The sequence below is a fragment of the Carassius carassius genome, chromosome 36 (genome assembly GCF_963082965.1).
Source record: "Carassius carassius chromosome 36, fCarCar2.1, whole genome shotgun sequence".
NCBI classification, from domain to species: Eukaryota; Metazoa; Chordata; class Actinopteri; order Cypriniformes; family Cyprinidae; genus Carassius; species Carassius carassius.
In genome coordinates, this window is record NC_081790.1 from 14,617,831 (window position 1) to 14,641,365 (window position 23,535).

At 38.5% G+C, this 23,535-nt stretch overlaps 1 protein-coding gene across 1 annotated transcript in view; it reads left to right on the forward strand.

Annotated features, from left to right (window-relative positions):
• The window catches only part of LOC132117238 (dixin-A-like), a 36,894-nt gene continuing 13,359 nt past the window's right edge, over positions 1-23,535 (forward strand). Inside the window, exons 1-5 of the mRNA XM_059526400.1 lie at positions 1-627; positions 4,365-4,494; positions 4,580-4,705; positions 4,790-5,039; positions 7,516-7,635. Of these exons, the coding sequence (XP_059382383.1) occupies positions 568-627; positions 4,365-4,494; positions 4,580-4,705; positions 4,790-5,039; positions 7,516-7,635 (686 nt within the window). The 5' untranslated portion in view covers positions 1-567. The remainder of the gene's footprint in view (positions 628-4,364; positions 4,495-4,579; positions 4,706-4,789; positions 5,040-7,515; positions 7,636-23,535) is intronic.

The following is a 23,535-nucleotide window of genomic DNA, read 5'->3' on the forward strand; positions in this document are numbered from 1 at the left end:
AGGCAGGAAGGATGTGGTCTAATGGAGCTGCACACAATGAAGCCAGAGTAAACTGCGTACAGAATTTCTGATTTCACATCATGATTTTTACACATTGTGGTGTGGTGTTGGGTTTAAACTAGGAGGGACTGCAGGGTGTGCGATCCAGGCTAGAACACCTCTTCTGTGCTTTGCGTTCAAGAAGCTTAATTTAACTTAAAATGAGTCATTTCAGTCAGAACAGGTATAATGTGCATTTCTCGGTCTCAGACTAGTGTTCTTTACATCGCAGAAGCTAGAGACAAAAAGCAGCCGACATGAGCTCAAGCGTCGCCATAACGACCGCGGAGCCGCTGCTGCGTACGCATGCGCATTAGCTATCTCCCCATCCGCGACCAGCTTGTATCCTGTTTCAGGTCTAGCGAGCTAACGCTGTGGCACATATGGCCATCGCCGTGAGTGATTTAGTTTCTGTAGTTTCCTTTGTTTACCTCAGTTCTTTCGATATGCGGTCAAAACACTCTCACTGAGTAAGGACGTTAACATTTTCCACTCGCACTCCTCTCACCCTGATGAAAAGTCGGAAGAATGATCGCATCCCTGTCTAAAGGAAATCTGCTTGACGTGCTGCAGGAGGGTCCTAATGAGGTACTGAACTCCTAAACCCTCACACGTGCATTCGGCATTTCATTTGCTCATTTAGGTTCTGTTAAGTCCAGACTCACTAAAAAAGTTAAAAGCGGTAGCTGTCGCAACTTATGAAGCGTTTTATTACGCAAGAAACTCCGAAGAGGGCTACGGTATTGTATTGTTTGCACCTTCTGTGAGTAGTGACTGTAGAACAACAGATACAAGGCTCTTTTGAATCTAACTTAGTATTCCATGCACTAGAACAAAGTAAGTTTACAGTCATTGACCGGTGATATTTAATAGAACACATGCAAACTAAAATCCTCGTGCCATATGCGCAGAAACAGAGAGAAGGATTGTCCTGGCAGCTAATAAACAATGGGAGACACAATCCTATTAATCCTGAATTTACAGAGACTGTTTAATGCCACACATGCATAAATAGGTATATTATGTGGTGTGTGAATGCATTTACATGGATATTACAGTTGCAGAAATAATGTTTTGAAAATAATCTTTTACATATGCAGCTGATTGAAACTGGTTGATTGGTTGACAACATTATGAATTAAGACCAATAAACTATAAATTATGCCATAGATACCATGGTTTACTCAGTAAACGTGGTAATTTCAGTAGTTTGTTAGTAGCAATGCCAGTGAAAGTCTAGTCTTCACAGCTGTTAAGCAATGGAAGACAATCCTATTCATCCTGTTTCATGCCACACAAATATAAATGTGTATTATTTATGATATGAATGCATTTACAGATGAATTACAATTGCAGAAATATTTTGTTGAAAATAGTGCTTTTGAATTATATGTAGAAAACATGAAATGTTGAATATCGAAACAGGAAGGGATAAAAAGAAGCCATAAATAATGCAATATTTACATCAAAATTTGCACAATAAAAATTATAATTTCAGTTGAGACAGTCCGTTATTGTGCTGTACATGTAGTCAGCTCTCTACTGTGTTACTTTGATATATTTTACAAATAGCAGTGTAGTGCTGCGTTACTTTATATTTTCATTAGAATATCATGATAGTCTTTTAACTTAAAAGTTATATGCAGGACCCTCTATATAAGTGTTAAAGTCATTTTAACCTGTGGAGATTCCTATATCATGCTTTAAGGAGGTGTTAAGCATATTATGCCATTTCTGTAATCGTCAGACATTCCCTATTGATGTTACCTTAGACTGAGTGCTTCTACATCTGCCTGCCCTCAGACTGTAACCATTAAACTGTCAAGCGCTGTTCTCAAACCATCATTGATTTTTTGTTATGAATCCCAGCTGTCTCCACAGATATTTCAGGTCCACCGATATAAAGTGGGATTACAGCAGAACAGCAGGCTCCGGTGACTGTGTGAACAGACAGCTCATTTGTACAGCTGGTTGCACAGGACTTTTGCTACCTTCCAGTTGTACAGCATGGTCAGCATCTTACAGTGCATCTGTGCTGAAAGTTCTTAGTGTTAGCTGTTCTCACTGGGAAGCCTGTCAGGACCATTGTTAGATTGAAGTGAGACAGATATGCTTCAGACAGAGCTTGCATTGTGTTAGTCAGCCCACCATGTGGCAAATCAATAAATGCTACTGTGCATTGATCCTCGTTGAAAAACATGCAGAGCTCATTTTGTTTTCTTTATTTTGGTGTGCATGTGTTGTACTTGACTGTTCATGTGTTGGCATGTGATGTGAACTACATGTTGGTTGGGAGGTGGAGGCCGAGGAAAGGTTTATCCACAGTCTTCCAGATTAATAGGAGACTATGTTTTGTCAAGGTGTGACACATGATGTCATAAATGACTGTTCAGTTTCTTTCAAAGTTTTGGGGTCGGTATGGTTTTTAAAGGTTTTTCGAAAGTAGTCAGAAGTTTGATGCTCAAGAAATACTTTTCATTATACATTTTTAAAGACTCTTGTGGTGCTTTATATTTTTGTGGAAGCTGTGATACATGATATATTTGATGAATAGAAAATGAATAGAAGAAAAATAAAACTTTTATACCATTAAAAAAGTATTTTATTGTCAGTTTTGATCAACTTCATGCATCCTTGCTGAGTAAAAAAGAATAAATCTTTCAAAAATCTTACTGAATAGTGTATGTCATATATGAGAAATGTTTAAAAGAGTAGCTCACCCAAAACTTCAATTCTTGGCTTCATTTACTCCATAATTTTGATTTTCTCTCCCCAAAAAGAGACATTTTGAACTTCTATGCACTTTTTCATTATATTTCAATGAACAGGCATCATAAAATTGGTCCTTATGACTGCATTAAACTCCAAATTGAATATGATAATCTTGACATCTGACCTATACTTATTTGTTATGAAATAAAGTGATCACCGATCAGTATTTTTTGGGATCTTTTTTTTAATGAATCGGTTATTCTGGTTATGTCAAGTCACCTTTATTTATATAGAGCTTTTTATAAAACAGATTGTGTCAAAGCAGCTTTATATTATTAAACAGAAAAATATTGTGTCGATAATGCAAGAGGACGATAGTAAACGCTTTCAGTTAAAGTTAGTTCATCATCGTCCAGCTCAGTTCAGTTCAAATAGTATAGTTCGTATAGTATAGTTTACAATATTGGAACGAATGATTAATTGACAATTACACTGATCTGGTGACTCCTGTCATATTTGTCTACAGCTCACTTGTGGGGAATATTATCAGTTTATAGCATGTACATTTTGGTTCGTATCTCTGACAGAGCCATCGTATGGCTTTAGAAGACATAGTGAATGCAGTCACATGGACAAAATTTATGGTACTTTCATGGTGTTTTTGTGTCATTTTTCCTCAAAGGTATTGGACTCGTTTAGTATAAATAAGTATATGCTATTTCTACATGCTGTATTTTTTCTGCAGCCATCCCACATTCTTCAGCACTTATCATTTTTGCCAGAACTGCGGCAAACCTCACTGCAGTCTTTGTGTTCCTACATGTATTTGCTGAAGAGGAAGCATGAACGTGGGTTGTTAAGCTGTCCTTTTGTGACATGCCAGACAAAGTGCAAGTCAGACTAATCCACGCTGTTGAACCCGGGTGATGCTGACCGGCCGGGTTGAATGAGGAGGGACTTGTTCTGTCAAAGCAGGTGCATCTTGAGCACTGAGGCATAAATTTCTTTTGACAATGGGTATCCTAGTGGGTATCAACACAGGCATATCCTGCATAACCTATCAGTGGTGACTATCTCAAACTGATGTCCATATGGCAGAAATGTACGATGAAAATCAAGCAGTTAGTTTATGTCATTGCAAAAAAAATGCACGTAGAGACATTGGCTCCATTGAGCCTTGTGATTTGTGCTTAGGCTGTACTATATATGTATGTGTACGTGTGTGTGTATGTATATATATATATATTTAAAGCACAACTGTTTTTAACACTGATAATGAGAAATGTTTCTTGAGAACCAAATAGCATATAAGAATGATTTCTGATGGATCATGTGACATTGTAGACTGGAGTAATAGCTGCTAAAAATTCAGTTTTGCAATCACAGGAATAAATTACATTTTAAAATGTATTGAAATAGAAAGCAGTTATTTTAAAATGTAATTTTTTTTACTATACTTTGGACCAAATAAAAGCAACCATGGTAAAATATAGAATAAAATATAGCAGTAAAATATTTGCAAGCAAAAAAAAAAAACCTTAAGTAAAATCTACTCTTGAGCTATAGACTATAACCAAGTTTGCACTTATCTGATGAAATGTTTGTCTTTCAAGCAGCAACTGGCTGCCTATGTGTCTTGGGTTAATGCACAGCTGAGAAAGAAGCCTGGACTGAAACCTGTGAGTGATCTACGGCAGGATCTCAGAGATGGTGTGGTTCTAGCACACCTTATTGAGATCGTGGGTAAGCCTGTACATCATATTCCATTTTTATTGCAGAACTGTGTTATACGCCATTGTATTGAGATGTGTTTTATATATTTGGCAAGCTGGTGAGCTGCTGGATGGCATTCATTATGTGCCACGTGATGACCAGGAGAGGAAGCAGAATGTGGAGAAGGTTCTGCAGTTTGTATCATCCAAACGGATCAGAATGCCCCAGACGTCTGCCAGGGGTGAGTTACAAAGCAGGCTCTTAATCATGGTTAAGCTGATAAAACTGCTTATTTAAGATCTCTTCTATCTCTCTGTACTCAAAGACATAGTGGAGGGGAACCTTAAATCTGCCATGAGGCTCATACTTGCTCTAGCTGCACATTTTAAACCCTCCGCATCAGCCAGTCACAGAGCTGGAGCTGGCGTAGGCGGGAGTTCCACTGGCTCCTCGGCCAATCACAGACCTCATTCCACCATGGCCATGGCCCAGAATGCAGCAGCAGCACTGGCAGCAGCCAGGGAGGATGCCTCTCGGCCTGGCCGCTCCGTCTTTCATCTAAGGCAAGAATGGAGGTACATGTAGCTTCATTCTTCCCTTTACCTCGTCCTTCTCCTTCAAAAGAATTTTGTAAATGTTTATTCATTTAGAATTGCTTACATAGAGTAGCTGTTCTTAAATCTCCTTCTCATTTTATAGGGGTAGTTCTCCATAATATTCTCACTGGCATATTTCACTACAACTACATCTTAAATCATCCACTAGAACACCACTCTCTCATACAACAGTGGAAGCTAGATGACTGTTTATTAAGTTTTAAATATGGATATTTTTCTTACACAAACGCGTTGCTTCGCTTCAGAAGGCCTTTATTATTCCCCCAGAGCCGTGTGCACTTTTTTTATGATGAATGGATGCACTTTTTGGGGCTTCAAAACATCGACCCCCATTCACTTCCATTATAAACTTAGAAGAGTCAGGACATTTTTTTTATACATATACACTTAGGATGGCTTGAGGGTAAGTAAATCATGGGGTACTTTTCATTTTTGGGTGAACTATCCCTTTAAGATGGTCCATTAACTTTTGTGTTAGTTCACCCAAAAATGAAAATTATGTCATTAATGATTCACCCTCATGTCGTTCCAAACCCATAAGACCTCCATTCCTCCTCGGAACACAGTTTAAGATATTTTAGATTTAGTCCGAGAACTTTCTGTCCCTCCATTGAAAGTGTATGTACGGTGGACTGTCCATTTCCAGAAAGGTAATAAAAACATCATCAAAGTAGTCCATGTGTCATCAGAGGGTCAGTTAGAATTTGTTGAAGCATCGAAAATACATTTTGGTCCAAAAATAACAAAAATTACGACTTTATTCAGCATTGTCTTCTCTTCTGGGACCGGGGGGGTAAAATACATGTTTTTGGCGGGGTTTGCACAGTAAAATTGCATTCCAGGGGCTGAATATCACGTTAACACTGGATTTCCTTTGCGTAAAGAACGTAAGGAAACTTTGCTTCCTTTGATCCTGTAAACAAACTCACAAGACTAGCATATCTCAGCGGCACATGCGCGACACATACGTCCTACGCCGAAGAGGCTTGCACGTATGATAGTCAGCGGCAGTGAGAGAAAAATATTTGTAACTAGGGGTTTGCCATATCGTACCATCCACGATTTCAACTGACTGCCCTATGCCAGCATAAAAAGACAGCCTGCATAAAAGCTTATGAATTGCAAATGTTGTAAGCCTTGCCAATTGAAACATTTAAAACAGTTTAAAGCATTCAAACACAAGACGTGGAATAACTCAACTGAGAGTTTTCTCGTCGAGTTCGGTGCGCACATGGAGAGCAAACACTAAACCGAGCTCTTCTTCACTCTTTCCAGTGCCTAAACGAACAAATACACCTCAATACACAAGCAAAAAAGACATGAAAAGCTTAATTCAGCACCCACGCGCTGTTCTGTGTGTACAGTGTGCATGCAGAGACACGTCTACAGCCCTTAAACACCAAATTGAGTTTTGTCTCTTCTTGCAACAAATGCATTCAAAATTGTCACAATACCTGTCTTTGCTAGTATCCTCGATTAAAAAGGCGCAGTTATGTCTTCAGTAAACAGTTGAGATAGAAATGGAATGTGTATCATTATATCGGATATTTTATCTCTTAAATTGACCGCACCTAATTTACTAGCTGCTGTCAGTGTCCTTCATGTTAATCCAAGAAATTGGGAGAATCACTCACTGCTCTTTACTGAATTACTTTGTAGTTTTAACAAGAATTAATCTATATTTAATTTAAACAGTCAAGACTATGCAATGCTATTTACATTTGATTATACAATTTCTGTACCTGGACACCTACAAACCTTGTTTATTTGTGCAATTTACACAATTTCAAACAGGGCCCAGTGGTACAACCTGCACAGAGCCCCGCAAACCCCAGCTAAGGCCCTGTACACTGATCGGTCTGCTTTAAGTCGAACACACAGCTGCTGCTGCCACCTTATGACAATATATATATATATATATATATATATATATATATATATATATATATATATATATATATATATATATATATATATATATATATATATAATGTGATATCTTTTCATTTTTGGGTGAATTAGTCTGATCATTCTTAAGAATCAGTTGACTCTGTTCACAAAATCTGTGAAATGTTATGAGTGAAAACATAAAGTCTGTTTGACTTGAAATATCAGTGCTTGTAGTTCTTCTTTTGTGTTTCAAAGAAGAAATTAAAATGGATGTATCATTGCTCAGTTCAGAGGTAGCATATGGATAATCAGATCTACTGGTCTAAACTTATGTTTCTACAACTTAAGATTTGATGTCACCCTTACTAATAATCTTTAATGTGCTCTGTTGGAGCTTTGAAATGGTTATCATGAGTCTGAAAACAGTGCAAAATTATTAAAAATGTATATTCAGAGAGAGTTGTTTAGTTTACAAATGAAAAGATCATCCATACTTGAAACCGCTTTTTACAGTTTATAATTCCACTGTATTTTTTGCTCTTAGTCATGGCTGCAGTGGCGAGGAGGACAGTGAGAACCCCTGCTGGAGTGTCCGAGCATTGGTTCAACAGTATGAGGGACAGAGAGGGACATTTGAAGAGGAGAAAGGAGCAAGATCTACTGGGTAAATTCTAATCATTTCAATACTAATATTTAAGATCTAATAATCAATCAATATTTAAACAAAACATTAGTGAAAATGCACATAAATAGACAAAAAGACACTGATGTAGTTATAAGCCTTTAAGTTGAGAATACATTCATCTGTAAATAATTTGCTTCAGTTTTGTAAAACACTTCTTGGAATCAACCAGCTTCCCAGCATTCTCATCTCGTAGTTACAAAATATACACAAACATGTTATCACAACCCTTCTTCTTTATTCGCTCTGCTTTTGTGAGAGGAGAACACATAGATAGGCTGGAGGAGGTTGTCACGAGGATTTTCTCCCTGCTTGTTTTGTAAGGCCTGAGATGTTCCAGCCCACAGGCTTTCTTTAAGGCGTCATCATGCTTTGCCACTGAAAACCAGAAAATGTGTGACTGTTCTTTTATGTGGGACATCAGCTATGATTTTATCTGGAGGAGCTGATTCAGTACCTGATTATCCAAAAGAACATCATTTGTACACTTAGTCATTAATTCTGGGTTTGGTGATGTATGTAAATGCCTTTGAAAGTGTTATGTAAGAAACCATTCTAGGACATTGTCAGGTCAGTGACTTGTTAAGAGGCACTTGATCAGAGATAACTTGACAGATCTGGATAGCTCACTGCCCCATAGGCTACATTTTGGTAATGCTTGAAATCAAATGCTTTAATAAATCTTTCAGACTTCATTACTGACCATTTAAATATATACAACCCCAATTCCATAAAAGTTGGGATGTTTTGTGAAATGCCATAAAATCAAGAATATGTTATCCATTCAATCTCTTTGAATCTTTATTTAGTTAACTGAAGTGCAAACTAAATTATTTTTATTTTGTAAAGCTAAACAAATTTTGATTTTGATGGCTGCAACACACTCCAAAAAAGTTGGGACAGTGGCACGGAGACAGATCTGGACTGTAGGTAGGCCGAGTCTACGAAACCACGCTGTTACAGCACATACAGAATGAGAGCTGGCATTGTCTTGATCTAATAACCATGGACTTCCCATGAAAGAAATCATCTTGATGGCAGTATATTTCTGCAATTCGAATATATGCCTCCATGTCTATAGTATCTCGGACATAAGTCAGTCATCCATGCCCTTTGCTCTGCTGCACCCCCATACCATGACAAACGTTTGCTTTTGCTTCTGTCACTGATGAAAGTCTGGTACAGCTAAATGTATAGCTTTCTTCAAGAGTAACAGATATTCAAGTTGCATTTCTTGATGCAGCAGCAGACTGTGGTAAATGACAGTGTTTTCCGAAGTACTCCAGAGCCCATGTAGCTATATTTAACATGATGGTTTGTTATGCGATGCCATCTGAGGGCTCAAAGGCCATGCACATTCAACTGAGGTTTCCTGTCTTGCCCTACATGTACTGCGATTTCTCTCGAATTCCCTTAATCATTTTACAATATTATGTCTGGTAGTTGGTGAAAGACATAAATTCTTTGCAATTTTGTATTGTGAAAAGTGAAATTTTTTTTTTTTTGACTCTTCTCTCATGAAATTTGTCACAAAGTGATGAGCCTTGATCTAGCTTTGCTAGGTATAAAAAAAGATTGCTCCTTTTATACCCAAACATGATACTCTGACCTATTACCAGTTCACCTGCTTATTGTGAACTGTTGCAAAACAGTTTAACGTGGATATTCTATAACCTTTTCACCTTTATTCTGGCTCTATTCCAACTTTTTGGGAGTGTGTTGCAGCCATCAAAATGTGTTCATATTTACAAAATACATTTATGCTGGTCAGTGAAAACTTTGGAAACCTTTCTGTACTTTTGTCAATTAAATAAAAGTTCAAGCGAATTAACAAATCAGAGATTCTTGATTTTATTGCATTTTACAAAACGTCGATCCTTTTCTGGAATTGGGGATGTAGATTGTAAGGAGAACTACTGAAATTATAAAAGTAGTGATTCTCAGCTTCTTTATTTTCTTATGAAGTTGGTATTTCTAATACCACTGAAATCCATCAGCACAGAACATATTTTTCTACCATAATTGACAGCTTTTTGCTTGCATTGTGCATACTTTTATTGATTTCTGCTGAGATCGTTTTAGATTTCCTTTTCCTCAGAGGTGTTGCAGTGGTAATGTTCTGGCTCTTGATATAAGCTTACGTGAGTTACACTCGTTTGGATTACACAGTGTCACGATCATATTCTGTTCACTTTACCATATTACTATTCCATTATCTTTTCACAGTACTATTTAATAAAGAGAAGTCACAGACATATATATTTGTCTGTGTCTGCTCTCCTCTGAATCATTTACAAAATCTACCAGCAGCCCAATCAATGGACAATGCACAAATTTTCTCAAATACTGTGTGAATTTTTAGTAAAACAATGTGTAAAAAAAATTAAGTGCACATCTAAGTTGCCATAATTAAACCGTATTGGCTAATATGGGCAAAAAATAATGCCCATCCCATGTGAAACAAAAACTTTTTATTCAGCCCTCTTTATTCAGGAAAGAGGCATTCATTTGTGCAAAATAGCAAAAGTGACGGTAAAGACAAGAAATTACTGCTCTTTTGAAATCTCTTTCTCAAGTAATTGAAAAAATGTATTGTGGTTTTCACAAAAATATTAAGCTGTAGCTGTTTTCAAAATTGTTGCCTGAGCAACAAATTATCTTAGAATGATTTCTGAAATTCATGTGACACTGAAGACTGGAGAAATAGCTGCTGATTTGCTATCACAGGAATAAATGGCATTTTAAAATGTATATTAAAAAGAAAAAATTGAAATTGTAGTAATACATCAAAATATTTTTGTTACAAAAATTATTATTAGATTGCAGTTTTTTTTTAAAGCAATCAATGTAGTCAGGGTGAGCATAAGACTTCTTTCAAAAAATGTTATACCAATGTTATGTTAGCTAATCCTATGTAATTATAGCAATTTTATAGCAAAAGGTGCAGAAATCAGAAGTGCATTCAATGCTGCAGCAAACGGTGCAGAGCAGATCTCTGCCCCCCCCTACAAGCCAGACAGTCCCGTAGCAGCTCCCCCTCTGTCAAAATACTGGTCCTAACAGATGGGGAGAGAGGCAGGACAGAGAAGGAAGATGAAATAGAGGGAAGGCGAGAGGGGGAGGGTAAACAGGGGGAGGCCGGACTGAGTCTAAAATCTCCGCACAGAAAAAGAGAAGCTAGTGAGGGAGGGTGGGAGCGCGAGAACTAGACAGGGACATGCAGATCTCAGCACTGGAGAGCTTTATGAAGTGAAGGAGTCGTCTGTGAACAGGTTGAACTGAGAAGAGGAATAATTAGCCCAACTCCCAGCCGGAGAGAGAAGAAGAGGAGGGGGTAGGATGCAGCTGCCCTGGTGACAGAGCAGTACCGCTCTCTCCTGTCACCGTGGATGGATTAAAAACCGGATTTCCATATGGACAACGTCGGGTGCATCTGAAGAGGCTTTGAACTCACAGATAGGATCTGCTGTCAGTTCCAAGTATGGTGATTTAAAGAGGAGCTAGTTAGCAAACGAGTGGCAATTCTGTAGACACTGCATGCTAAGACAGGACTCTAAAGAAGTTGTCTTTAAGAACGATGCTGATGTATATACTTCCTTGTGGTCTATGGATGAATAAACGTGGTGCAGAGGGCTAGGAACTCTAGTGCCAAAATGGGAGCCAAACAAATCAAATGGTAAGATTCTATCAAAGCATATTTGTGATGTTTTAAAGGAATAGTTCACTTAAAATAAAAAAATTGTCAACCTTATGTCGTTCCAAAATACTTGTTGAATTATTTCCTCAGTGGAACTTAAAGATACTTTGAGATGTCTCTGTTTTTTTACATACAGTAGAAGTCAGTGGTCAAAAAACTGTTTGGTTACCACATAATCTTCCAAAAGATTTTCTAAAATCTCTTAAATGTATTACCAATATATCTTCTTTCGTGATTTGCAGAATACATGTTTGTAACAACACAAGTGGGAGTAAATGATGACAGAATTGTCAATTTTGGGGTAAATTATCCCTTTAAAAAACACTTTTAAGAGTTGATAGTTCTTCAAAGCTATCAGAATTCATATATTAGAATGACAGTTGGCAGACTGAGGTGATGTGAGCTACATTAACCATTAACATTGTGATAACAGTGTGAAGGGTTCAACTTTATGCAAATTCTTAGCAAACACATGATTCGCCGATACAGCAAGAATGTCTACTTAAAGCCATCAGGACAGTGACTTACTGACTTCCAGCGTTTTAATATTTGTGATTTAGAATGCACCTTTGTGTTTGTTATTGTCTGGCTGTGAATGATGGCTGTGACTTCATTAGAGGATCTAACCCAGTTTACTTTTCTTCTAAAGATTTTGAATCATGTTCTCTACTGTATGTCAGTGCCACATGTGCTGTGCTTTAGGATCCAATTTTGCATCATTGGCATCTGTCATTGGCATACAGCACAATATTTCACTTTCAAGAAATATTGGAAGAATGTTTTGTTGTAAAGCACTTTGTTTTCTTTAAAACTGCCTTTTCTCTCCAAAACAGCCTCCCAGATGTGAAATAATTCTCAAACTCCCACCCTGGCAGCCGAAAATTTCCGTTGTGTTGACGTTTTGCATCTGCAGACCTTTTTCCTTTAAATAACACTGGCTCCTGTGCCCAATTACTGACACTGGAGCATAAATACATTTTAATGAGCTTCCTGCCATCCCACCAAAGTACTCCTGGGTCTGTGACAGGCATCTGATGAGCTCTCGTGAGAATTATCTAATGACCCTTCAGACTGAATAATCTCATGTGAGAATCTCAGAGCAGAACATGTTTATTTGCGTTGGACCACTTGTTGGTCATTTTTGCGGTTTGATATGCGAGTGTGTGGGAGATGTGAGAAACGGTTTTGAAATCCAGTCATATTTATCAGGGGAGAAAATGCTCTGGGAGGATCACAGTGAGCTCTGTTAAAGAGATTATTGGGTTTACTGCTGGGATTCTGAAGCCAGGCTTCACAGACAGCAGGCTTCATCATACAGCAACAGTTCTGTATGCAGTGTTGGGGAGTAACTAGTTACATGTAACGGCGTTACGTAATTTAATTACAAAATTAATGTAACTGTAATTAGTTACAGTTACTAAGAAAAAATGAGTAATTAAATTACAGTTACTTATGAAATTTTTAACGATTACAAAGGGGATTACATTTGAATATTTACACACATCCACATACAGATTTAACTGATATCTTTCCCAAATTGCACTGACTATTCTGAGACATACCGCCCTAATAATTTCCGGGATGCGGAAATACAGTCTGGTTCGTAGAATCCAGTCATAAAAACGAAATGCCTAACGCGGACGGAATATGCCACATTTTGGATGACTAAATCAAAAGTAGGTCAGTTCACTTGAATCAAAACATGACATCGACTAGTGTCTGTGAATATTAAGCCCCAAAAATTCTGCGTGTCTGTGGAAATCAGGCGCGGACTGGACACCGGGAGAACCGGGACAATTCCCGGTGGCCTGGCAGCTGATTTTGCCCACTATTTTAATATCATTATTGTATAATTTCCTTCCGAATGTACTAAAGCGATCATTTGCGAATCCGCCGTTTGATAATTAAATCTCTAATAAATCAGGAAGTGTTAGTCATGACTCGCGCGCTCTCCGCGCCTCCGCCAAACGGTTTGGATCAGACTATCAATTCGAGAGAGAGAGAGAGAGAGAGAGAGAGAGAGAGAGAGGACTTTGGAAGCGCACAGCTGGAGCAGAGAAGCAGAACTATACTGTTCAGGGTTTCAGGTCAGTTTCATCTGTAAAGATGCTTTTTTTTCTTTGTTTTTTTATTTAATTAATCAAGCAGCAGCACGTTGCTCATCAGTCATCACTCAAAATACTATATAAAGGACATCATTATTATCAGTTGTAATGTTACAGTAGTAATTTAGCTGAAAAACAATCAGATTTTTTTTATAGGTTTAGGGGGAGCTACGGACAGACAACAACACAACCCTTACGAAAATTAACGTTTTAATATATTTCTATAAATCCAGAGAAAATAGTTACTATTTTTTAACTGTGGTAACCAAAAATTTAAAATGATTTTACAAATTGAGTTATTTAAAAATAAATACAAATCCATTTGCAAAAAACAAAACAAAACAAAAAAGCATGGTCAATTTTTGTAAGGAAAACATGACTCGTGTACAGTATTAGGATTTTTCTATAAAGATATTGTAGTATTGTAGAGTATTGTATTGTAAAGTATAGTGTTTTTCAATCTTGAGGTTTAATGTCATGAGAGAGATGGATAACAGGGCAAAATAAAGAGACTGAAGAGAAAAATGGAAGTGAAGGTGCAGTTCAGGAGAGAACTTTTAATTATTTAGCATGTCCCCAAATTAAAGATTTAAACCTTTTTTATGTCAGGTCCATACAAAAAATAGTTTTGTCCGTGAATTTGTTTGTATGAGTTTGAATTTTCCAGTCTGAATTTTTTTCCCAGTCCGCCCCTCCTGTAAATTAATGGCAAAGACATGGTTTCATTTACTACACATAGGCCTACTGAAGCTCGCAGTGTTTTCAACCTCTGCTGCCTCAATATAGGAGTACACGAGCACATAAACATAATTTCTAGAACTGTTCTGTGTCACTTCATGTGCATTTTACTTATTTTGAGAAAACTATCGTCATATCATATACAAAGAGACAGCAGTTTAAAAAAAAACACCAATGTTTCAGGAGTTTATTACACAGAATACGACACATGCTTATTAGATAACTGTATTTGAGTTGATGTATATGCTTTTATTCATTATTCTTTAATTTTCACAAATTTAGAAAAGTAATCAAAAAGTACTCAAAAGTAATTAGTTACATTACTTTAATAAAGTAATTGAAAAAGTTACACTACTATTACATTTAAAACAGGGTAACTTGTAATCTGTAACCTATTACATTTCCAAAGTAACCTTCCCAACACTGTCTGTATGTTACCATTGCATTCAATCAGTGATTATATAAAACCCAGTCAGTGCATGCTGCAGTAGCTTATGAAAAAATGGAGCACATTTTACTTGTTTCTTTTTGTTTTGCATTTCAAAAAGAATGGTGAGAACACTTTGCATATGAAAAATTTTAGCACATGCTCGTGTTTCATACAGAGAAAACAGCCATAGCGGATCTTTATTTATAACTAGAAGAATGCTTTGTGGATTCGCTTTGATTCCATCCCAGTGGAATCAGTCATTCTCTAGCTGTCGTTTTCCATCCATCTTTGCTATGAATAAAGGATGTTTCAACAACAGCAATTGCTGATATTGTACACTTCAAGGCCATTTGAAATGCTTTTGCTGGACAGTGCTGAATGTGTTAGATTTCATGTCCTCTGGGCAGCTAGTTGAACCATACACTGAATCTGAGGTTTTTGACATCTAAAGGCCAGTTCACACCAAGGAAAATAACTATAATTATAACTATAAAGTTGAAATAATTCTAATTCTGTGAGAAAAGGGAAGTCTACACCACAAATATAACAGCACAGGGAAACGATATCTTTGGAATCACTTTCAGAATGATTATTTTTTCCAGCTGATGTATGTTAAAAACACTGACAGTCAGAATCCATTGTAAAGAGCCTGAGCATTTAAAATGTTTGTGTGGACGTTAATATAGTTATCGTTTTGCAGTGGTTATCTTAAGTTATCATTCTTGGTGTGAACAGGCCTTAAAGAAATAGTTTACCTCAGAAATAAAAATTATGTCATTTACTCACCCTCATGTCGTTCCAAACCTGTTTAAGTTTCTTTCTTATGTTGAACACACAAGAAGATATTTTGAAGAACCACAGTTGTTGGTCCTCTCTGGCGAGCCATCAACTGTTTGATTACCAGCATCCTACGAAATATCTTTTTGTTAAACATAAGAAAACAAATACAGGTTTTGAAAGACATGAGGGTGAGTAAATGATGACAGAATTTTCATTTTCATGCTTGCTAAGCTTAATTGATCATACTTTTGTTAAACATCCATGTGTAACCAGTTCTGGACTTTAAGGCATGCACAATATATTGGTACCATATTTTAAAATGCATCTGTTTTGCCTCGTATTGGATATTTAATTATGCATGTTCATGTGTTCTAATTTTACATATAGATAACCTTCACTGTCACTGTCAATTCACACTCATTTGAATTCTCTAAACAAAAAAAAAAAACGAATTAACAAATCTCAAGTTAATATCTATTTTTCATGTTACAATTTCTTTATATAAAGTCACTAGTAGCATTTAGAATGATTATTTACAAAATAATATAGTATTTTATTATCAGAAATATTTTGGTTATTAGCAATCATAAAACATTATTTTAACATCTGTGCGTCCTTACTTTACCTGGCTCAGGTAAATGGGTTGAAATATTGGGGATTGGTAAGTGGTGTTTTTTTTTATTTATTTTTTTATACTGCTTGTCAGTTAACAACGGCTCCATGTAGTAACAGCTGCTCTGTGAAATCACTCACCTGATGGAATTTACCTCTGATTAGAGAACTGGCTTTACTGACGGGATTTGCATTAAATATTGGCCGATATTTATTGTGCATCTCTTATGATTAATAAAATAATTTCTTAAACATCATACTGACCCCTTACTTTTGAGCAGTAATGTATGTTAGAATGACTTGAGTCAAATCTAGGGATCAGAATATTGTAGAAATGTGGAGACAGGCGTAAATGGCATAAATAGTGCGTTAAACGTTCTGTTCTTTTTGGCAAACTGATGACACTGAATTTTGATGCACTGCCACAATAATAAGTTAATTAGTTTTTGTCCTCATTTTAATATATATTTTTTTATTTGTAAATTTTTTATATATTTTTTTATTATTTTTTTTATTTTATTTATTTTTTTGCAGCTGAGTTGATCATTTGTAAAAGGCAGCGCTCATCACTGTCACTATTTACCCAGCCGTAAATAGAAGAGGGGCCGGACAAATACTTAAATATCCTATTTGTACAACAACTGCCTACAATGATGGAGAAGTCAATATTACTTGTAACTGCTTTATTATATTAAGTAAATTCTTAAAAAATAGATACGAGTAGGCTAATACGTTGCCACCATCAATATTCCATACCATAGCAACTAAAGCGTCTCAGCTGGAAAACGCTGTGCCACCAAAGCATTCTCAAGCCCCACCTGCCGGTCGTTTTAAGAAGAGCGTCTGACATTTTCAGCTGGCAAAAAACTCTTTGGTGGTAACACATTATTGAATATTTATTTGTTAGGCATATGGCTTAGTCTTTTTTGCATTTATGCAATATACTGGAGCCAAACCTGAGAAAGTAGACCAGAATATTCCACTGCATTCCTGGACATGCAATTTGCCGAGCTGTAATTCATAGATGAGGATTATGCTAATTGTGAATGAGCATGCACAAGCACCCTAGTTATGAATGATTGGAATTCATTAACAAACACGTTTAACTATCAAATCGGACGTTTACGAAGAGTTTGTGAATACAGAGGAGAGTTTTCGGGAAGCTCTGTTTTAGGGGTGGGCCATATCTCGATATTTAAAATATATCGAGATATTTTTTAAACACGATATGGATTTTGACATATCGTATATATCGATATATTGTAATATATATAATTCTGATTCCGCCACTTTGCTTGTTTGTGTTCTCTGTGCTGTGCTCGCCCCCCGCCTCCTTGATTTTGTCCCCCCTCCCCTCGCGTGTAGAACTAGCCTAAAAAAAAAAAAAAAAAAGGACAACTGGCTTCATTATATGGAGATACTTCAGTTTTAAGACGTCGGGCGAACAGCAGACAGATGTCTACTGTAGGGCCCTATGATTTCCACGATGCAGAAAATGCGGACGGAATCGCGAAATCCAGTCATAAGAATGGAATTTACAGTTTAACGCGGAATGTCAGGGAATTTGTCAAATTTTTTATTAATTAATCAAAAGTAGGTCATTACACTCACATCAAATCGCGATATGGACTAATATCTGCAAATATTAAGCCGGAAAAGTCTATTTAAATATGAATCCTGCATGTTCTGCATGTCTGTGTTAATTGGTAACCAAGATGGCTGCACGTCCACACGCAGCGGCTTCTCTCTGTCCCGACAGAACGGTGTTTTCGTGTTTTTTGTCTTGTGAGTCGCAGTGTTTTTGTACGTTGTCGTCGCGTCTACCTGTCTGTAAGCGCAAATACAGTCACGAGTTTCTGCGGAGGCGCCATAAGCGGCGTGAGAGGAAGCAGAAGAGGGGCAAGCGCGGAGGTATCCAGGCTAGGCTAACGGCTAACCCACACAAGCCATCTATCCCCACCATCGTACTGGCTAACGTACGCTCGTTGGACAATAAACTGGACTACATTCGATTACTACGCTCAACTCTGAGGACTGTAAGAGACTGTTGTGTTTTTGTGTTCACGGAAACATGGCTCAGCAACAGCGTTCCAGACTGCGCTATTCAGCTCAACCAGCTGACGTGCTATCGAGCGGACCGAGTTCTCGTCGCGGGAGGAAAAACCCGGGGCGGCGGGCTTTGTGTTTACATCAATGACGCGTGGTGCCGCGATACTGTTGTGATCGGCAAACACTGCTCACCCCTGGTGGAGTTTATGATTATTAAGGGCCGGCCGTTCTATCTGCCGAGGGAATATACTGCTATACTGCTCATTTCGGTGTACATTCCCCCGTTCAACATCATCAGCAACAGGAACGACACACTAAATGAACTGTACCAGCACATCAGTGAGCAGCAGACAGCACACCCCGATGCTTTTCTCATCATAGCTGGGGATTTCAACCATGCTGACCTAAAGAGTGTGTTTCCAAAAATACACCAACACATCAACTTTCCAACACGAGGTAATAACATCTTGGACTTTGTTTACACCACACAGAGAGGAGCTTACAAAGCCCTCCCCCTCCCCCACCTCGGAGCCTCAGACCACATCACTGTTATGCTAATGCCTGCATACAGACCGCTCATTAAAGTCGCCAAACCAGTTTACAAACAGAAAGTGTGGCCAGAAGGATCATCAGAGGTTCTTCAAGACTGCTTCAACACAACTGACTGGGACATGTTTAAACAGGCTGCCACATGCAATAACACCACTGACCTCCAGGAGTACTCAGAGACTGTCTCTGCCTACATCAACAAGTGTATTGATGATGTAACGGTCACAAAAACCATCACTGTCCGGGCCAACCAGAAGCCATGGATGACAGGGGAGGTCTACAGGCTCCTGAAGACACGGAACGCTGCCTTCAGAGCTGGAGATGAGGTGGGCCTGAGAACATCTAGGGCCAACCTGTCCCGTGGCATCAGAGAGGCTAAGAGACAGCACTCCAGGAGGATAGCTCATCAATTCAGCAACAGCAGAGACACTAGGAACCTGTGGCAGGGGATACAGACCATTACGGACTACAAGCCCCCACCACGGACCTGTGACAACAACATCTCTCTGCTGAACGAGCTGAACACCTTCTTCACTCGCTTTGAGCAACAAAACAGCACCACTGCACAGAAGACTCCACCTCCTCCCGTGACCAGGTGATGACGCTGACCTCAGACAGCGTGAGGAGATCCTTCAGCAGGATCAATGCTCGCAAAGCTGCGGGTCCTGACAACATCCCTGGGCGTGTACTGAGAGACTGTGCAGCAGAACTCACTGATGTCTTCACAGACATTTTCAACATCTCACTTAGTCAGGCTGTTGTTCCCACATGTTTCAAAACTACCACCATCATTCCAGTTCCGAAGAAGCCATCTCCAACCTGCTTCAATGACTACCGTCCTGTTGCACTTACCCCCATCCTCATTAAGTGCTTTGAACGGCTAGTCATGCACCACATCAAGTCTGCCCCCCCCCCTCCCTGGACCCCTTCCAGTTTGCATATCGGTCCAACCGGTCGACCGATGATGCCATCGCCACTACCCTCCATTCAGCACACACATCTGGACAAAAAGGACTCATATGTCATAATGCTGTTCATAGACTTCAGTTCAGCATTCAACACAATCATCCCTCAACAGCTCATTTACAAACTGATTCAGCTGGGGCTCAACACTTCGCTGTGCAACTGGCTGTTGGACTTTCTGACTGGAAGACCTCAGGCAGTACAGGTCGGCAGCAACACATCCAGCACCATCACACTGAACACTGGGGCCCCCCAAGGATGTGTGTGGAGCCCCCTCCTCTTCACTCTGCTGACCCATGACTGCACACCATCACACAACTCCAACCTCTTTATTAAGTTTGCAGATGACACGACTGTGGTGGGTCTCATTAGCAACAAAGATGAGACAATGATGACAGGAGTGAGGTGAGCCGCCTGGCCAAGTGGTGCAGTGACAACAATCTCTCTCTGAACGTGGAGAAGACAAAGGAGATTGTTGTAGACTTCAGGAGAGCACACACTCAGCACGTTCCTCTGACCATCAACGGTGCGACTGTGGAGAGAGTGAGCAGCACCAAGTTCCTGGGTGTGCACATCACAGAGGACCTCTCCTGGACTGAAACACCGCAGCACTGGCCAAGAAATCACAACAGCGTCTCTACTTCCTCCGCAAACTGAGGAGAGCCAGAGCCCCACCCCCCATCATGTACACCTTCTACAGAGGCACCATCGAGAGCATCCTGATGAGCTGCATCACTGTGTGGTACAGCGCCTGCAACGCACCCTGCCGAAAGACTCTGCAACGCATAGTGAGAGCAGCTGAGAAGATCATTGGTGTCTCTCTCCCCTCCCTCCAGGACAATTATGAAACATGTCTCACCCGTAAAGCCCTCTGCATCACAGGTTATCCCTCCCACCCATCACACAGCTTCTTCAGCCTGCTACCATCAGGGAGGAGACTGCGGAGTCTCCAGGCCAGGACCAGCAGACTGAAGGACAGCTTCATCCACCAGGCTGTCAGGAAGCTAAAACTCACTCCCGAACTTGCCCCCCCTCCCCTCTTCTGCCCCAGGCACCACTGAACTATGAACCCCCCCCCCCACTAATTATATGATGGTATGCACTAATCACTTTGTGCAGCACTACTTCATTCAGCATGGAACTGACGTCATTCCACTACCTCATCAGTCAGTTAAATAAAATAACTGCTCTTGAGCCCTTTGTCACTTGTCACTTTAATCAGACTTAATAAGATATTTTTAATAAGGGATTTTTTTGCACTAAAAATCTTTTATCTTCACTGTTATTCACTTCATTGATTTTCACTATATCTGTCATTTGCCTTGCGCTGCTTTATTTAAATTTATTTTTAATTTTATTATATGCCTTTTTTTTTTTTTTTTTTTACATTCCGTTATTGTATAGTTGTATCTACATTTTATATTTGATCTAGATTTTTTTAGGCTTTAATGTTAATGTTATCTGTATGCACCGGGGTCTGAGAGTGACGCAATTTCGATTCTCTGTATGTATGTACTGTACATGTGGAAATTGACAATAAAGCAGACTTGAACTTGAACTTGAACTTGAATGACGCAGAAGCGCGTCTTCATTCATTAAACACACGGAAGCGCGCGTGACGCTCCGGTGATTTCAGCGTCTTTCCTCTCACTAAATAAAGATGTAAACACACGAGGAACATCTCCAGGACTGCTTTGAGAGTCACTTCATGTGCTTTTGAGCATTTGATTTGAGTAAAACTAGCGTCATATATCACATCATAGACTGTAGTATCACATACACAGAACTCTAAAGGTACAGTAACCAGTCAAAATAAAAGTATTTGCCAGAAATCTATTACTATTGTTCAGCAGAATGTACATAGCCCACTACTACTACTATTAAAATGAAATGAACATCATTTTTTTAAGGAATAATCACACATTTTTTTCCATGTTTTATTTTTAATAGTAAATCCCCTTTTGTTTACCAAAAAATAAAGTTTGCTTAATTTTGAATCATTAAAAGATAAATTAAATGAATGGTTTATGCCTTCATTTGATAACCAGAAAAATGTAAATACACAGAATTTCTGAAGGGAAAAAACATTTCACATAAGGCGATTTAAAGAATTTTATAACTAATTAAGTTGTTTTTATGCATTTAAATAATTACACATGCTAAAACACAGAATTAGGTAACAATAAAACATATGGTGAAGAAAAAAATAAAATGTTTCATAGGGCCCTAAACATGTAATATTTGGCATATTTGTTTTTGCAGTAGTTTTTGGGGGGTTATTTTTCCTGTAAAGATATCGAGATATATATCGTATATCGAGATATAGCAAAATATATCGAGATATACTATTTTTTGCTCCATATCGCCCAGCCCTACTATGTTTCGTGAATGAGGCCCATTGTTTATAGTCTTGTTTTTAGACCAGTGGTTCAAAGATTAGTACAAAACTCTTAATAAATTGTGAGGGGATTTTCCAGTTTAGTTTAGATCACTGGTTTCAGTTCACTCTTTGTCCATCTATTAATTGTGGTGTTTTTCTTTGGCAAACGCAGCACTGAAAGAAGAAAGAAATGGTGGAAACTGAACTGAATAAGTGAGGGTCTTTAGTGTCTGTGTGGATCACAAACAGGAGGGGGTCTGGATTTGGTTTTGAAAGAGAACAGTCCCCTCAATTCCCCCTCCCCACAACGTGAGAAAAATAAAACAAAGAGAGTAATGTGGAGTTTGACGGGCCTTCTCTTTCAGGATCTCTTCGCTCCACAGCCTGGATTAGGACAATGAGAGCCAGCACAACATAGACACTAAACAAAAAAAAAGACAACAACAAGCGCTCTGTTTCTTTCGAGAAGAAGCATTGTTGCTTTATTAAAACGACAGAGCAGATCAGCCTTAGCATTTTGTCTTCATCCATCACATAGAACACAAATCATTTACAGAGCTCAAAAATGTTTGGAGATGTCCAGAAATGATATGCTTGGCCTATGTTGTCTTTTTGTGTTGGCATGAAGAACTTCTGGCCTTAATCTGTCTGAAAATAAAAATGAATACTCCAAAGGTCACCCAAGTGGGATCCATTCGCTCTATGTGTTGGTGGAAATGTCACTGTAATTGAATGGAACCAATGAGGTGGATGGGATTTATTCCCCAATATATAAGTCCAGTATTGATAATGACAGCATTGTCCCACTCTGTCTAATCTGAAGGTCATTTGTGTCAAAGGGTGCGGGACTGTCCTTTTATTTATGTGACTTGGATTGGAGGACAGTTGATATGGGAGGGTTCAAATTTGCATGCATCAGGATAGCAGACTGAGAAAGAGTGGTGTTGTTGAAGCTGCAAGCTTTTGCTGTCCCTTCACAGACAGGGCTGCCAGGGCTGCACTTGGATTGACCCATCGTGAGCTTAGTTTAGATCGGTGTCCTTCACTTCAGGGCTTGAAACACATTGTGGTGTCAAGCTTTCACTCTTCCACTAGTAGTCTAATACATGTGGAAAACTGAAATGGACAGAAATATACTCTCTATTCATAGTTCTCATAATTTCCTTCTTACAAATAAATATCATGTTAAGGTGCACATTATAAAAATGTCTTTTTTCAATAGTGACTTTTCACACAGAAGTCACTTTCAACCCAAGCAGCTTTCTGTTGGTCAGCACTGCAAATTCACGTGATCAGTTTGAATATGAGCACAATCTGCATGGGGAATTTTTTTCACTTTACACGAAACACTGATCGCACTGATTGATGGATTTCAATTGAAATTACTGAAATTAGTTGTATAATATGAGACTACAAACAACTTCTCTTATCCTCTAGTTCTTCAGACCATTTATTGTCTTCTATTACTGTGTTCATAGAAGCCTGTACGCTGATCTGGAATTTTAAGTGTAATGTTAAAGAGTTATTCACCCAAAAAATTAAAAAATTGTCATCAATTACTCTCATTCCAAACCCATAA